The sequence below is a fragment of the Schistocerca nitens genome, chromosome 7 (genome assembly GCF_023898315.1).
Source record: "Schistocerca nitens isolate TAMUIC-IGC-003100 chromosome 7, iqSchNite1.1, whole genome shotgun sequence".
NCBI classification, from domain to species: domain Eukaryota; kingdom Metazoa; phylum Arthropoda; class Insecta; order Orthoptera; family Acrididae; genus Schistocerca; species Schistocerca nitens.
The window spans coordinates 326696238-326713622 of NC_064620.1; the positions used below are offsets into that span (position 1 = coordinate 326696238).

Here is a 17385-nt window from a genome sequence, read left to right on the forward strand (position 1 = left end):
AAGCTGCGCAGCGGAATCAGATGTGTAGGGAAAGTTCCCAATTCCTACGTTATTCAGTCACTCAAAACTTCATATGGGCTTATGTACAAGCATAAGCAGGTAGTTTTTCTAGTCTTGTTCTTTCGCTCTACCCATACCTACATACAAGTTCCGCACACACGTTCCACAAGCGACAGTGAGGAGTATAATAGAGAACAGGTCGTATCAACGTTCGCAATTTTCATTCCTAATATGGTAATTCTCGTACTAAACGAGGGAAAAAGACTGTATATACGCCTTTGTATTCACCGCAATTTCTCATACATATGACATGACCCCTATATGAGACATACCACAGAGACACTATAACTGCCACACAGTCTTCTTCGAATACTCCTAAAAGCGTTTCGTGACAAGTATTTCATCTTATTCTAAGATTTACCGTTTAAGTTTCTTGAAAATTTCACTGGGACTTTCTTGTGGGCAATAGCGACTTCTTACGACCCTTTGTACGCGTCTCTTCATTTCTCCTATGTCCGCCGTCATGGCAATTTTTTAAGAACTAACACTGGAGCAGTACAGTGTTATTCATAAGTACCTCTTGGCTTTAGGAAGACGAATGCAAGAAAACTACAGAACATACAACACTTCGCCAAGTACTCACACACTGAGGGTTCTGTACAAGCTTAATTATGTATGAAGATAATTCATCCATTCTGGGAATCAAGAATCTCGAGCATTTTTTGCGACATTGTTTTTTAGTCCTACTCATACAACTACACTTACAAACGAAGTTTTTTTACAGGCTACGAGCCTTCAAATAGAAATTCGTCCTTGATATAGAAAGAAGTGTCCTAGATAAATGATATTAGGTCGGGTATTAAAATTACTTTGCTAGCTGTCAGACAGTTTATGTTATCGAGCAAATGATCAGCAATTTTTGTTGCTGCATACTGAGCCCTTTCTCGGCCACTTGCAGCTCTAAAAAGGGTAATAAAGGTCTTTTTTCGTCTAGTGATGGGGTTATGGACATCACTGTTCTTCTCAAATCGTGAAGGATTATTTGTGACGAATTTCGTTAGTAAGTATGTGTAACATCGCGGTTAAAATGCCCTGCTCCTAGAAGAGGTGGACCGCTGGTGAGCAACACATATTGTCCATATTGCCCGCTTTTGTGCAAATACTTTATTTCTATGTGATAAGTTACCTAGAAAATTTTTCCATTTGACGTTATCGAGTGGAAATGTGATTCGTTTGTCTGCAAGCCTAGCAGTTATACGAAGGGCAAACGTAGCTGAACTTAATTTTTTGAGAAACTCAGTAATACGCTTCTTCCAAGTTTACGTCAATAAGCACAGCCAAAAACTGGGATCATTCTAAGCTAGCTGATGGCTCCTGTTCATGCGCTACGTCACTTGTTGGGATTATTGTATTTGTTGTACAGAACTTTATTTAGTGAGTCCTGTCAAAATGTATGGAGAGTTCATTAAAAAAAATAGAAATATCATTAACAATCTCTTCAGTGGCTTTTTCTCTAGTGGTATTTATTATAACACTAGTGTCGTTTGCAAGAAACGAATAAACATTCTATATAGAGACTCAAAACATTTTAACAATATTTTAATCACACATATTTTGTCTTGATAGTAACAAATAAAAATAATGAAACAGAAGTTCCACATTTCAACAACGTAATGTGCTAGTTATTTGTAAAATATTCAAATAAATCTAATAAACTTTGTTAAAAATAAATTGGCCAAGTGTGAGTGGAGCTCGCCCACTGAGGGATATGTACAAAATTATGTATATGAATAGTTCATCCATCCCGGAAATCGAGAATCTCGACGATTTTTGCCTGTGATCGATATCGATAATGGCAAGATATAGGTTCTGGGAATTGTAAGAGCGAATAAGAATTTGTAGAGTAGTTCCTGAGACTAGTTGGGATATAGAAAAAGAAGCGAGCAGGGAATTTCAGTTTATGCATGAAGAGAGACAAGATTAATAAACTCTTTTTTATTTAGTTACTAAACGTGACTACAACTTACATATTGTGTTTTCTGGCCGCAGAATTTTCTGTCACAATTGTAACGGATGATGAATGCAATGTAAATTGTAGTGGCAAAAATATATAATTGCAGTTTACCCATTTTCGGATGTTTTTCATTTACTTGTACTGTGAAACCTTCCATCTTGCTAAATTTCATGTTTGTAAGTCAACGGGAAGCACTATATAGGGTTTGATGATTGAGGTTGCGAGTATTAAATTAGTTGACGTAAATGGCCGTATCTTTTGATTGCATTGATTTAGAGGCTTACATTTTTTACATCGCCAAAGGACCATAGACCTTAGTTGTTGATATAAATTTCAACATGATACGTTTACCCGCTCCTGAGAAAAAGGGATCTTAACAGACCAATAGACAGACAGAGTGACAGACAGACGGACAACAAAGATATCCTACACTGACGAGCCAAATCATTATGACCACTTGCTTACTAGCTTGTGTCATCGTGTTTGGAACGAAATACATCACTGACTCTTTGTATCAAGGAACCGAAAGTTTTTTGGCAGGTTTGTGGAGATATGTGTCGTTAGATGTCTACATACAGGTTATATAATTCGCATAAATAACGGATCGCTGAAACGCTGACTTGGGCACGCGGTGATGGCGCCCGATACCGACCCCAATGATTTCCGTAGGATTTACATCAGCCGAATTTGTCGCCGAGATGACAACGTGAGTTTCCTCAAAAGCTGCTCTAACCATTATAGCACGGCTATGGCTCAGAGACACGAACAGCTATACTGCTGAAAAACGACATCGCGGAAGACGTTAAGTATGAAGGGATGAAGGTGGTTCGCAGCTGTTAGCGTGCCTTCGATTAGTACCACAGCTCCCACGCAAGCGCAGGAGAGTGTCTCAAATAGTATAATACTGCTGCCATCGGCCTGCGTACTTCGTGCTCTGCACGTTTCGAGCCGCTGTTCACCTCGATGACGGCGTTTCTGGAGACGAGAATCGACGTCGTGTGAATGGGCCTCCCGTCGGGTAGACCGTTCGCCGGGTGCAAGTCTTTCGATTTGACGCCACTTCGGCGACTTGCGTGTCGATGGGGATGAAATGATGATGATTAGGACTACACAACACCCAGTCCCTGAGCGGAGAAAATTTCTGACTCAGCCGGGAATCGAACCCGAGCCCTTAGGATTGACATTCTGTCGCACTGACCACTCAGCTACCGGGGGCGGACACCATCGATATTATGAAGCAAAAATGTGATTCAGCCGAAGAGCCGACGCTTATCAATTGATCGACGGTCGAATTCCGATGATCCCGTGCCCAGTGCAGTCGCAACTGATGATGTCGTTGGGTTAACATGGAGCACGTAGGGGTGGTCTGCTGTGGAGCTCCGTGTTCAACAACGTACGATGAACGGTATGCTCCGAAACGCGTGGCGTGTGCCTGCAGCAGGATTGCACTCTTTCGGCAGAGATGCCACAGATGAGTATCTATCATACTTTACAGAGCAGACAAGCTTCTGAACCCCACGTTCTATGATGAATCGTGGACATCCAACCATTTAGTGCCTATTGTTAGTTTCACTGTCCTTCTACGTCCATCCGCAGATGCTCACAACAGTAGCACGTGAACATTCGAACAGCTTCGACGTATTGGAGTTAGTCGTTCAAAGGCTTTGCGTCATAGTAATCTGTGAAAGTCGCTTATCTTATTGTTTTTCAGCATTTTCAGGCCATATGTTCGCTAGGGTGATCCACTGCCCGCGTCTGCTCCGGTTATATACATCTGTTACCGCGTCACGTGTCCGCAACGCCACCGGGAGACATCCAGCGTCGCTTGGGCCGTGGTCATAATGTTTTGGCTCATCAGTGTCTAAGGGTTCTGTCTTTACCGACTGAGGAACGCAGTCCTAAAAATTAGGTAACCGGATTGCATATTCATTGCTTTCCACCATCCCTCTATCATCCATTCACTTCATGTCGACAGATTTAATTCAATTGTAAGGTAAAATGGTTTATGCATGCGTTTATTTTCTTAGCCTGTGCAAACTAACGTTGTTAACTGCAGTACACGGCAGCAGCACCACTACGCGTGTAGCTGTAGATGTAGAGAGAGACAGAGAGAGAGAGATAGAGAGAGAAAAAGAGAGCCGCTTACCCGGAACCAGACGATGGTGGGCCGGTGGGCCTCGTCGCCGTCGATGGCGTCGCACGGCATGACGACGGAGTCCCCGGCGCGCCGCAGGTACAGGTTGTGAGGCCTGACCGTGAAGACGGGCGGCCGCTGCACGATCACCGTCATGGGCGGACTCGGGCCCTCCGAGCCCAGCTCGTTGGTGGGCGTGCACGTGTACCTGCCACCGTGAGACTCGTCCACCTGCGAACAGCATCCCGTGTTAAGCAGGAATTACACGGTACACCTACCGCCTGCACCAGCGCCCCGAGCGTACAAATCTGGAAGTGACATATTTTTCGTTAGCCCTTATCACACGGTACACCTAACGTGTAAGTTTGCACCAGCGCTCTAAGGTACGTATTCGGACTGCAGACGTGTTTAAGTCGTTGGGTGTGAATGTTGGCATTTTTTTAAGCTGATATTCATTTCTACTGAAATTTCTGAGAGGTCTTGCTTCGTATTTATTAAGCATTTATTTTTATCCCGTGCAGCTAGAATGAAATTAGGCCTACGTTATGATTATACAGAATTATGAACCGAAGCTTTCATGTCAGGCTATTATCTGTGTTAACGTTTCATAGCATTTTAGACATGCAGGACTCAATTATCTACGCAGCATTTGCCCTGACAGTTAGTTGTTAGGAGAAGGGCAGAACCACGACGTAATGTCAGGAGTAGGAATCGTATTCGATCTTGATTGGGTGGCACTTTTGTTATACGCCCGTACGCAAGATTTCCACACTCCTAAACATCCCTAAGTCCACTGTTTCCGATGTGATAGCCAAGTGGAAACATGGACATGCACAGCACAAAAGCGTACAGGCCGACCTCGTTTGTTCACTTGCAGAGACCGCCGACAGTTGAAGAGGGTCGTAATGTATAATAGGCAGACATCTATCCAGACCATCACACAGGAATTCCAAATTGCATCAGGATCCACTGCAAGTACTATGACAGTTAGGCGGTAGGTGAGAAAACTTTGATTTTGTGGTCGAGCGGCTAATCATAAGCCACACATCACACCTGTAATTGCCAAACGACGCCTCGCTTGGTGTAAGGAGCGTAGACATTGGACTATTGAACAGTGGACAAACGTTGTGTGGAGTGACGAGTCACGGTACACATTGTGGCGATCCGATACCAGGATGTGGGTATGGCGAATGCCCGGTGAACGTCATCTGCCAACAGTAAGATTCGGAGTCGATGTTATGGTGTGGTCATGTTTTCCATGAAGGGGCTTGCACCGCTTGTTGTTTTGCGTGGCACTATCACAGCATAGGCCTACATTGATGTTTTAAGCGCCTTGAAGAGATTCAACTGAGGGATCGCGATTTCATCTTTCAACACGATCGAGCACCTGTTCATAATGCACGGCCTGTGGCGGAGTGGTTATTGTTGATAACACTCTTGTAATGGACTGGCCTGCACAGAGTCCTGACCTTAATCCTATAGAACAATTTTGGGATATTTTGTAAAGCCGACTTCGTGTCAGGCCTCACCGACCGGCATCGATACCTCTCCTCAGTGTAGCACTTCGTTAAGAAAGGGCTGCCATTCGCCAAGAAACTTTCCACCACCTGATTGAAGGTATGCCTGTGAGAGTGGAAGGTGACTTCGAAGGTAAGGGTGGGCCAACACCATACTGAATTTCAGCATTATCGATGGAGGGCGCCACGAATTTGTAAGTCATTTTCAAAAATGATGCAAATGGCTCTGAGCACTATGCGACTTAACTTCTGAGGTCATCAGTCGCCTAGAACTTAGAACTAATTAAACCTAACTAACCTAAGGACATCACACACATCCATGCCCGAGGCAGGATTCGAACCTGCGACCGTAGTGGTTGCTCGGTTCCAGACTGCAGCGCCTAGAACCGCACGGCCACTCCGGCCGGCAGTCATTTTCGGCCCGGTACTTTTGATCACATAGTTAATGAAAGAGTTTATGCCCGAAGATCCACACGAATTTAGGAACTTCGTCAGAATGGATGTGCCTTGTATTGACAAGCAGCTGCCGATCATATATGACGGACGGCCAAGAAAACAGTAATGAGGGAAGCTATTTCACAACAGTGCGACCACAAAGGTGCAAAACGGCTTTTACAGTGCTCACTGCTCGGGGCCGGCACTGTTCCTCTAACTCCTGTGGCTTTGTCTCAACATTATCCTTCCTGCCATTCTGAAATAGTACAAGAGATCCAATCAAATCAAACACGTACGATACTTTCACTAAGGTGATACGTACACATTACATGTAATTACATGTAAGTTTACGTAAAACATATATATTAAGTATCTGACATTTGTAGACGTACCTTATTACTGTACAATCTATCTATCATATGGACACTTTTCCTTGCTGTATGCCTCAATAAGCACCCTTATATTTTCTTTGTTCCATTCCATTTCTACAAGAAGAAGCTATCTTTAGATATACAGACGTTCTCAACGGCTATACAAGAAAGAAAATTTTCATTTGTTTTTTTCCGGAATTTAAAAAAAATTACTCGTTGCAATTTATGTAGAAAATCTCGCGTAATAGCGAAAAACGTCCACAAGAGCTCAGTATTTCCCGTCTGCTGCCCACAAAAAAAAAAAAAAAAAAAAGAAAAACAATGACAAGCAGAGAGCCGACTCCATATACTGCATTCTGTGCGTCCGCCCATACATGACAGAATAAACAGTTCCTAATTCTCCCCGACAGATAACCATCTGCTAGAATCGTAGCTTTAGGCATTCTGCCGCGAGGTGGCAGGCCGTCTACACATGACTTGTTGGGTCTGTCGTGTAATACCGGCCTTAAGCACATCTGTTCTGGCGAAGAAAAAAAAAATAGCTCACTCTAGACTCCAGTGCGTGATTCTTTACATACTGTTTCCCGATTCACGACCTATGATAGTTGACGCTTGTCGAGGCATGAACGGACGATCGGAGATTCCATTGTTGCCGGTTCCAAGCGGTACGCGCATGTACGTGCTTTGCACTTCACCAAAGCATGTATCCTGCAGATTACGTCTCTCGCTTTTTTTCTGTAAAATTAGTCGCTTACCACTACCATCGGCGATGAAATAAAAGTTCACTAAATAACTCGCTACGATCACGTTTAATGCTCGTAACAGCCACGACATTCACAGCAGAGCGCTCCGAACATTGCTGAACGCTCATCGCCGTCCGCGAATGCGTGTCTTAGGTGCGCAGAGCCTAAACTGGACAGCCGTCGTTCATGACTCCAACTTCAGCAACGCAAAAATATCGTGCAGGGAATATATTCGATAGAAGGAGAATGTCTGACTAAACCCTTAAATTAAGAAGATCTTTAGTACACACGGATCCCTTGTTCAGAAGCTCATTGACCACAGACCACATTAGATAGGTATTTCCTTAAATGTAATATGCACGTAGTTTGTCTGTTGTAACAAGTACATTTATACACAAAGAATAGGCTCTCTTTACAGTTCTTTGTCTGACAAGTTGTCACAAGTCTTCAAATAAACGTTGTTATGAAATTATCAAGGTCCTTGACTGAGATACATACCGTATTTACAAGTCTCTTGTCCGTGGGTGTGAACGTTGAGCGCATCTTAGCTACTCACTCAAGCAGATTTAATTCTTGCCCACCTCGACACCCACAGCCACAATCGTTTCCTTATGGCTACAGGCTACAGGGTGTGAAGTTAGCGATACTCATAACTACTTCCAAATTTGTCGAAACATACTACACTGCGCTAGAAAAGTAAGGAAACACCGTAATTGACTCCCACTGCGGAGCACCACTTTGAAATTTGGCTTCCTCTTAATGGTGCAAAAGCATGCCGCGTAGCGACGTCACCTTCAAACTCAGCGACGCTTCAAAAGGGAAGGTGTCGACACATGCGAAAAAACGCCACTGCTCAGAAGTTCATGTGACGTGAAAAGTGTGATAATGACGTCACATTGGCCCCACATTTCACCACAATCCTGCTCAACACCACCGTGGACCTGTCATACGATGAGAACGTCGTCACAGGCCCTCTCACCCACATTTCATCCCTTCGTTTGGCGCCTTTGTGTCATAGCCACGACACAAAGCGTTAACATCACGCGGTTTTCTTATGACAGGCCGAGAAAAACACACCGCAGCTCAGAATTAACACGATAAGGACGCTAATTCCCTCACATTTCGCAGTCAAAAACGACAATTGCAGCGCGATGAGCAACAGCAAGGCGTTCTTGATAATCTCAGTTCCCACTGATATCTGCCTGACGTTTCAACCCCTCTCTACATCGTGGACTAACAATCGCACTGAACGTGATCTCATTCCTTTGGAGAGTAATGCGACTGCAAATTTTGCTCTAGTAGGGGGTGGAACCACCAGCCCAGGGAATACTCAAAACCGTTCAACGATATCTGAAATTTATCCGAAGCAGCGATGAACACGTAAGAGCCTTCAGCCCTCCTGTTTTCCGCAGCCCTGAGGCGTGATGACGTGGGAGTTCAGCATCAACATATGCGGAAATAAAACGGCAAAGGGTCGCTCTGAAGCCTCGAATTTTGGCAACAGCTTCGGTGCACCCGCCCACATTTACTGACAATTTTAAATTGGTGTCAAAATTTCTGAAGTTACGTTTCTAACGCGTTCCATAAAATTACGTGAGGTGCATCGAGGGTGTTGTGGAACTGGTGGATCTTAAAGGGACACTTCGACGTTTTTATTCCCCCACATGTTCATGTTGCACGCCCGCTTGATCACGCCACAGGGGGGCGAAAAATAGAAGTGCTGAAAAAGTACATGTTCGCTTTGCTGCATCGATAAAATTAATGGTTTCGAACGGTCTCCAGCGGTTCCAGCTTGTATGGCACAGCAAAATTACGGTCGCGCTGTACTCCAAAGGGGTCAGATCACGTTCGATGTGGATGCAACCCAACAATATCCTTAGAGAATGGTTGAAACGTTCGACGGTGTCAGCAGTGTCAAAGGTTGTCAAGAACACCTTGATAATGTCAACGATGCGTGACGCTTTTCTGACCTCAGTCGGAGTGACGTCAAACGAAGAGGTGAAATGTGGGTAGGAGGAGTTGGGAAGACCCTCTCATCATGTGACACGTCCAAGATGGCGTTGGGCAGAACTGTGAAATTTGGTGCCAATGTGACATCATCAACCCACCTTACAGCTCACGTGAACTTCTCTGTGCTGCGCCCTGTTCTTCGCATGTGTCGACATCTTATGTTTGAAGCGTCGCTGAGCCCAAGGATGACAGCACAAGCCGCCATGCTTTTTTACCATCGCAGAGGAAGATTATAGGCACCTTTGAGCCAAATTTCAAACTTACGCTTCCAAATGTGATGCAAGTCCGGGATTTGGGAAAGGTGATCTTTTAATTCCGTTGCGCAGTGTAGTTTGGAGAAACGATAAAACTTGTAAGGTCATTGCTGTTTATCGCTGTAAATTATAACGTAACGAAGAAATTCGTTGTTACCGGTAAGTGTATCTTTGATATGTGCAGTATCGCAAAGAAATAAAATTATGTTTTTCATTAGTTTCCGTATACCTAAATCTGATTCTCATCTACAAAATATATTTAATATGAAAGAAATCACAGATTATATGTGAAGAAATATTTGCACGTGAAAGAAATGTATGCTTTACTTTTCTCAAGTATGCTAATTGTAAGCTTAAAACTTAAGACACATTAGTTTTCAGGATTGTTACTTTAGTTACTTGATGTAACTAATTAACATGTAGTTTCATTCAGATCGTTTCTGTTTACTGTATTTTGTAATAAATAGATTTTCTACAAATTACGTACCTGTCGTAGGGCCTTTGGACGAACTGAGGACATCAGTGGGTGTCGTGCAGACACCTAAATGTCACCTGCCTCCGATGTTTGTTACTCACTATAAAAGGAAGCACGAAACGAAGAAGTGGACGGGCGCAAGGTTCGGTCACCACCACAGAAGGGAAGTGCAATACTGATTGCTAACTGGTGTGCTGATTTACGTAGAGTCCAGTCAGTGGGTGAAAATAGGGGCCTGGGAGGGTTGTGAGAAGTTGAATCACTGCTCAGAAAACAACCGTGTAGTGGTAATAATACAAAATTGGAAGACAAGACGCTGAGTGTTTTAGAAAGTATTCTGCCACCATTTAAGTGAATGCGCACAATATTTCTAATTGTCAGCAGCGCCAAAACTCGGGACGTTTGGTGTCCTGTGTAAGGCTTACGCTGCTCGGGTCATGACAGCAAAGAAAACGGGACGTCCCGCGACATTCAGCTCACCTGGAGACAGTCTGGCACACGCACCTTGCTGAAGTAGAGGGAGCCGTTCCTGCGCGAGAAGACGCCCTGCACGTTGAACGGGTCGAACAGGAAGCCGTCCTTCTCCCAGCGCAGGTTGGTGAGCGGCGGGTTGGCCCGGAAGTGGCAGTCCAGCACGGCCGGCCGGCCATACGGCAGGAAGATCTCGCGCGCCGCGTACACCACCTTGGCCTTGTCTGCAACACTCGCCGCAACCAGACGCACGGTCAACACCTCAGCTCAGGTCAGTTGTTGCAGTTAGATAGCTAGTTTCGTGTTCCATGGATCATTTGTACAAGTGGCGTTCAATAAAGAATACAACACATTTTGTTTTTCTCGGCCAATTTCGGTTGAAAAAATTCCGAATTTGTTGTGGAACAGCCCCTATAGTTTCGTGAAGTTCCGCTTGGTGGCGGCGCTATAGATCGCCTTCAAAATGGCGTCTGTAATGGAAGTCGGTTACAAGCATAGAACTGTCATTGAGTTTCTTTTGGAGGAAAACCAGAGCATCGCCTATATTCGTACGCGCTTGCAGAATGGCCACGGAGACCTGGCCGTGAACAAGAGCATAGTGAGTCGTTGAGCGAGACGTCTGTCATCATCGCACAAATGTTGCTCAATCCTGTTCGGTCTTGGGGTGTTGGCCGGCCACACAGCTGTGACTCCTGCAATGTTGGAACGTGCGGACACTCTTATTCGAGGTGATCGACGAATCACAATGAAGCACATCGCTGCTAAGATGGACGCCTCTGTTAGTAGTGCTGACAACTCGTCCACCTGCAAGACGTTGGATCCGACGCCGTTCAGTATAGTGGTGCATATAGGGCCTGCCAGTAAGCTGGAGTAAGGACGTCGCGCTGAACGGAGATGATGTTGACAAAATAGGGTTTTGTAGGCAAAAGAGTGGGGAATAATATGGTGTACTGGAATCCTGAATAAAAGCAACATACTATCAGGAAAATAATGTGTTGCACTACATACGGAGCGCACCTAGGCTTATTAGTCGCATGATGTGTCATTTCACATTAATGTTACACATTGGTATGTAAATACGGCTGCGTGTTGACCATTGATAAAGATTTTTTCTTAATTTTTTTATGTTTGTTTATTTTCTATGCAGATGTGAATTACTAATTCCTGCCCATCGCCTGTCACATATGCTCACATTTCCTGGCCTTCCGGATATGCTAGAACTGTCTGTTACTGTAGCTTCCAGCTGGTGGGGGAAGGATATTTGGATTCGGCCTGAGGAAGAAAGGCTGAACTTCCTCCTATTCTCCTAAATAAGTGGTTGCTGTAGACCTCTAGGCTGACCTGTCAGGCAACTAAATCTATATATACAATGAAAAGTGTCCGCTTTTTTTTTTTTTTTTTTTTTTTTTTTTTTTTTTTTTTGTAATTCATAAAAATCTACAATTTTGTTCTGATCATGATGAAATTTGGCACACTTTACCTTTAAGGAAAGAGGAATATCACTACCTACATAAGACTTCGCAACCTGACATTTAACCTATATCCATATAATATACGAACGGAAAAGGTTGTTACCAAAAGTCTCTAACAATTCTTAGCCGATTTACTTCAGATATCTACACGATCCCATAATGAATATTTGGGTATATATATATATATATATATATATATATATATATATATATATATATATATATATATATATATATATATATATATATATATATATATACTTCAGAGTTCATGTTTGATTTATTTACTTCAAATTTCTATACTCAGATATACGAAGATAGTTAATAAAGAATTAAATGCCTAACAAACTAAATACATCGTGGTAAATTGAGCATAAATCCTGTCCCTAGAATAAATCACAGCGACAATACCCGTCTTGGAGATAATACCGTCAGACGCCACTAGATCGCGGGACGTGCGGAAGCTCGACAATTTGACAGAACATGATAGTAAACACTTATTCATTGATTCGTTGCCGTTGTTACTTATCACATGTACAGTAAAATACATTTTAGTCCGTGTTTAGCAGTGATTTTTATTATTAAAATCCATAATGGCATTCAAATGCTAAGGCAGGTCATGGATATAGTAACAACAAAAATCGCTAGATCACGGTCCGTTCAAAAACTGAGCAGAACACGAGATTTCCTGAAGTGTGATAGTTTGAAACAATGAAAATTTGTCTGAAAAAACAGAAGAGGAAGTCTCCAAAAACACAATACGACACTCATCGCAAAACGTAACAAGAAATGGGAAAAATAATCAACTTTCTACACAGGTGAAGACGTACATATTCGTGACATTCCGTTGACACCCAGTGATACAAATATGCCCTTCCATTTAAGGCGATTGCAGTTTCCCATGCGGCATGCATTCGCTGTATCAAGAAGGTACAGATGCAGTCACTTTGTGTGGCAGATACTACCCGGGAAACGCCGAGATCAGCAGCTAGTAACACAAAACAATCTGTGCCTTAACACCTGTTGTTGAAAAAGTGATGTAAGCAGGAGTAGGAAATAGCAAATGAGAATACCTGCATTTTGCTGGTTGACTGAAAGGTCTGCATGGTACATAATTTTGTGGAGAGCTTTCGAAGATCGTCCAATTGGTAAGTCGGCCTTCAGCTCTCGTGGGAATGAGGTGTCAAAGCGTTGGCCCTCTGGGGCGGAGACTGTGTTTTAAAGTGGTTATCTTTTCGGAGTTGTAGAGTTAGCGTGATCAATGAAGTTATTTTTCCAATATGTAAACTTTACAAAGCATTCTAAAGTGCGATCCCGTGCGCGAGCGTTGATTTCTGGTCACGTACTTTCCTATTTTTCTTACCTAGTGTCGTGAATTAGTGAGCGGAGATTTGTTCGCTCGAAAGAGGTCACTAGAGACGAGCACAAGCTCAGACTACGGAAGGATAGGGAAGGAAATCGGCCGTGCCATTCTCATAGGAACCATCCCGGCACTTGCCTGGGGCGATTTAGGGAAATAACAGAAAACCTAAATCACGATGGGCGGACGCAGATTTGAACCGTCGTTCTCCCGAATGCGAGTGCATTGTGTTAAGGGGGAACGACAGGGCGACGGCCGGAAAAATACATTGAAAAATACATTGCAAAATTATTCCCCAAAATATTATGCGCGAACTCCAAAAAGTAACGATTCTGTGAGCGTTTCAAACCGAGCGGGCACGACACGCCTCAGCGTTAGAGAACCGGTTGCCACAAATCGTCATCGATGCCATACCCCTATTTATATTAATCTGAGTAAACCTGATTTGTTGGAGCGTTGTGTGGGTCATTTTACTCAAAATGTGAACGAAAGTTTCAATAGTCTCATTTGGAGGTACGCTCAAAAAATAACATCCAGTCGAAGTGAAATTGTCAACACTGCTTAAAATTTGGCCGTATGTCTATTCAGTGTAGCCCATATCGCATTAATACACATGACAAATGCCCTACTAATGAAAACCGGCTATGAAATGTGCCAATTCTGTGAAGACAGAGACGCCAGCAGCGATGCCCTCGGCGACGAAAAGGACTTTGAGGACGAAACTGAGGGCTTATGAGGTCAAAGTAGCAGACAGCGAGCATCCATTAGCCAGGGCCATAATCATTATGGACTAGGCGTCGATGATGTCCGTAAATTTCAAGCTCTGTCCATATATGATAAATACTTGTAAAACTTTTAACGCGTTTTTCTCAAAACCATGTTTTTCGGCATGGTTGTCCTCGTCCACGCTACAATTTTCATCCGATTTTAATGATTTTTTGTCCACTTTAAAGATAATTGAAGTCTCTTTAGTTCATAGAAGCCGATGTTTTAAATGTTGATATTTAGTATTTGTTTCAGCTTAAAAAGAGAGGTCCCAGAACATTTTTACATTTCCGTAAGATGAACTAAAATTATATCTGTAAGGATCAGAATGATACGTTAATTCCATGTTGCAGGTAACCACAAACGGAGTTACAGTAACAACCATTGATCTACCTCCTTTCAGAGCTGCCTAAAAAATCCCAGTCACACAATGAAGATATTAATACTTTTCAATAAAAAATGCCAAGCAAAGCTTCGACGTATGTTTTATTCGTTACAGCAAACCCCATTTGTCTACTACATTCCAGTACCGAGGAAAAAAATCCTGAATTTAGCAATATTTTCTTCCGTGATCCTGTGGTTCCCCATTAACCATTGTGTCACCGCTCTATGTATCCATCTATCTATCTGTGTATCTCTATCTCCAGTCCCCCTTTGAGTTTGAACTGCATTCCTGCTTTGTTCAAAAATGGCTCTGAGCACTATGGGACTTAACATCTGAGGTCATCAGTCCTCTAGAACTTAGGACTACTTAAACCTAACTAACCTATGGACATCACACACATCCATGCCCGAGGCAGGATTCGAACCTGCGACCGTAGCGGTCGTGCGGTTCCGGACTGAAGCGCCTAGAACCGCTCGCCCATCTCAGCCGGATCCTGCTTTGTTGCTGTGTGGACTATCGGCGTAAGTTGTTAGAAGACAGTTTGAGGCGGTGCAGGAACTGTTAGCGATTAACGCATTCCAGTCCGCTGGTCGGATCACGGAATCTTTCCTGAAAGCAGGTGGATTGGTAGAGGGCTTTTAATTAATGCAATTCGAGTTGTTGAGCGAAAGTGGTAGGGAGACACGATATAGAACAAACAGACACCACACAGAATGTTAGAGAGTTCTGAAAGAACCCTTTCTCGCGAGTCAAAGCGAGGATGGCGACCCTTATTTAGACGGATTTGATGGTGTGGCAGAGCAGAAAATTAATACGCGTCTGCAAGTAAACGTTTCTAATAAAATACACGGAGCTGTACGTCACGTGATTTCTCTTTCACGATGCAAATGGATATACTGCGTGGATTCTGGCCGCGGCCGCGAGGGTAATTTCGTACGACGATACAGAACGTCCGAGGAACGTTCGAAAGGTACATTTCAATATTACGCAAACGGAAATTCTTCTCTGCAACAGAACGAGTTGGGAAGGAAATGCTTTCTCAAGTTTAACTTTGCTATTTTGTTATCAAACTGAATTTTGCTGTCTGTCAGACATTTTATGTCATTGACTAATGGATCAAACCTTTCGATGGCATCATTTTTCATCCCTTAAGGTGGAATAATGAATGTAATTTTTTCTTCCTGTATAGTAATTATGTACGTCACTCTTCCTCTCGAGCTATAACGCGTTAATTAAAACAAACTTCACGATGAAATACAACTGCAAAGCAAATGCTAAACTCCTGAAACAGACGTCTGTAAAATGATCGTGGGTGAGCGCTACATATTATTCTTATAGCTCTTTTAGAGAAGTGAAAACTTTTTTTTTTGTTTGTTTTTTTTTTTTTTTTTTTTTTTTTTTTTTTTTGTCGTCATTCTACTCACTGGTTTGATGCGGCCCGCCACGAATTCCTTTCCTGTGCTAACCTCTTCATGTCAGAGTAGCACTTGCAACCTACGTCCTGAATTATTTGCTTGACGTATTCCAATCTCTGTCTTCCTCTACAGTTTTTGCCCTCTACAGCTCCCTCTAGTACCATGGAAGTAATTCCCTCATGTCTTAGCAGATGTCCTATCATCCTGTCCCTTCTCATTATCAGTGTTTTCCACATATTCCTTTTCTCTCCGATTCTGCGTAGAACCTCCTCATTCCTTACCTTATCAGTCCACCTAATTTTCAATATTCGTCTATAGCACCACATCTCAAATGCTTCGATTCTCTTCTGTTCCGGTTTTCCCACAGTCCATGTTTCACTACCATACAATGCTGTACTCCAGATGTACATCCTCAGAAATTTCTTCCTCAAATTAAGGCCGGTATTTTAAATTAGTAGACTTCTCTTGGCCAGAAATGCCTTTTTTGCCATAGCGAGTCTGCTTTTGATGTCCTCCTTGCTCCGTCCGTCATTGGTTATTTTACTGCCTAGGTAGCAGAATTCCTTAACTTCATTGACTTCGTGACCGTCAATCCTGATGTTAAGTTTCTCGCTGTTCTCATTTCTACTACTTATCATTACCTTCGTCTTTCTCCAATTTACTCTCAAACCATACTGTGTACTCATTATACTGTTCATTCCGTTCAGCAGATCATTTAATCCTTCTTCACTTTCACCCAGGATAGCAATGTCATCAGCGAGTCGTATCATTGATATCCTTTCACCTTGTATTTTAATTCCACTCCTGAACCTTTCTTTTATTTCCATCATTGCTTCCTCGATGTACAGATTGAAGAGTAAGGGCGAAAGGCTACAGCATTGTCTTACACCCTTCTTAATACGAGCACTTCGTTCTTAATCGTCCACTCTTATTATTCCCTCTTGGTTGTTGTACATATTGTATATGACCCGTCTCTCCCTATAGCTTACCCCTACTTTTTTCAGAATCTCGAACAGCTTGCACCATTTTATATTGTCGAACGGTTTTTCCAGGTCGACAAATCCTATGAAAGTGTCTTGATTTTTCTTTAGCCTTGCTTCCATTATTAGCCGTAACGTCAGAATTGCCTCTCTCGTCCCTTTACTTGTCCTAAAGCCAAACTGGTCGTCGCGTAGCGCATTCTCAATTTTCTTTTCCATTCTTCTGTATATTATTCTTGTAAGCAGCTTCGATGCATGAGATGTTAAGCTAATTGTGCGATAATTCTCGCACTTGTCAGCTCTTGCCGTCTTCGGAATTGTGTGGATGATGCTTTTCCGAAAGTCAGATGGTATATCGCCAGACTCATATATTCTACACACCAACGTGAATAGTCGTTTTGTTGCCACTTCCCCCAATGATTTTAGAAATTCTGATGGAATGTTATCTATCCCTTCTGCCTTATTTGACCGTAAGTCCTCCAAAGCTCTTTTAAATTCCGATTCTAATACTGGATCCCCTATCTCTTCTAAATCGACTTCTGTTTCTTCTTCTATCACATCAGACAAATCTTCACCCTCATAGA

The 17385-nt window shown here is 42.9% G+C and overlaps 1 protein-coding gene across 1 annotated transcript in view; it reads right to left on the reverse strand.

Annotated features, from left to right (window-relative positions):
* Nucleotides 1–17385, reverse strand: part of LOC126195084 (protein borderless) — a 444253-nt gene that overhangs the window by 59492 nt on the left and 367376 nt on the right. The window contains exons 6-7 of the mRNA XM_049933546.1: nt 10458–10648; nt 4161–4379 (exon numbers count right to left, since the gene is read on the reverse strand). Of these exons, the coding sequence (XP_049789503.1) occupies nt 4161–4379; nt 10458–10648 (410 nt within the window). The remainder of the gene's footprint in view (nt 1–4160; nt 4380–10457; nt 10649–17385) is intronic.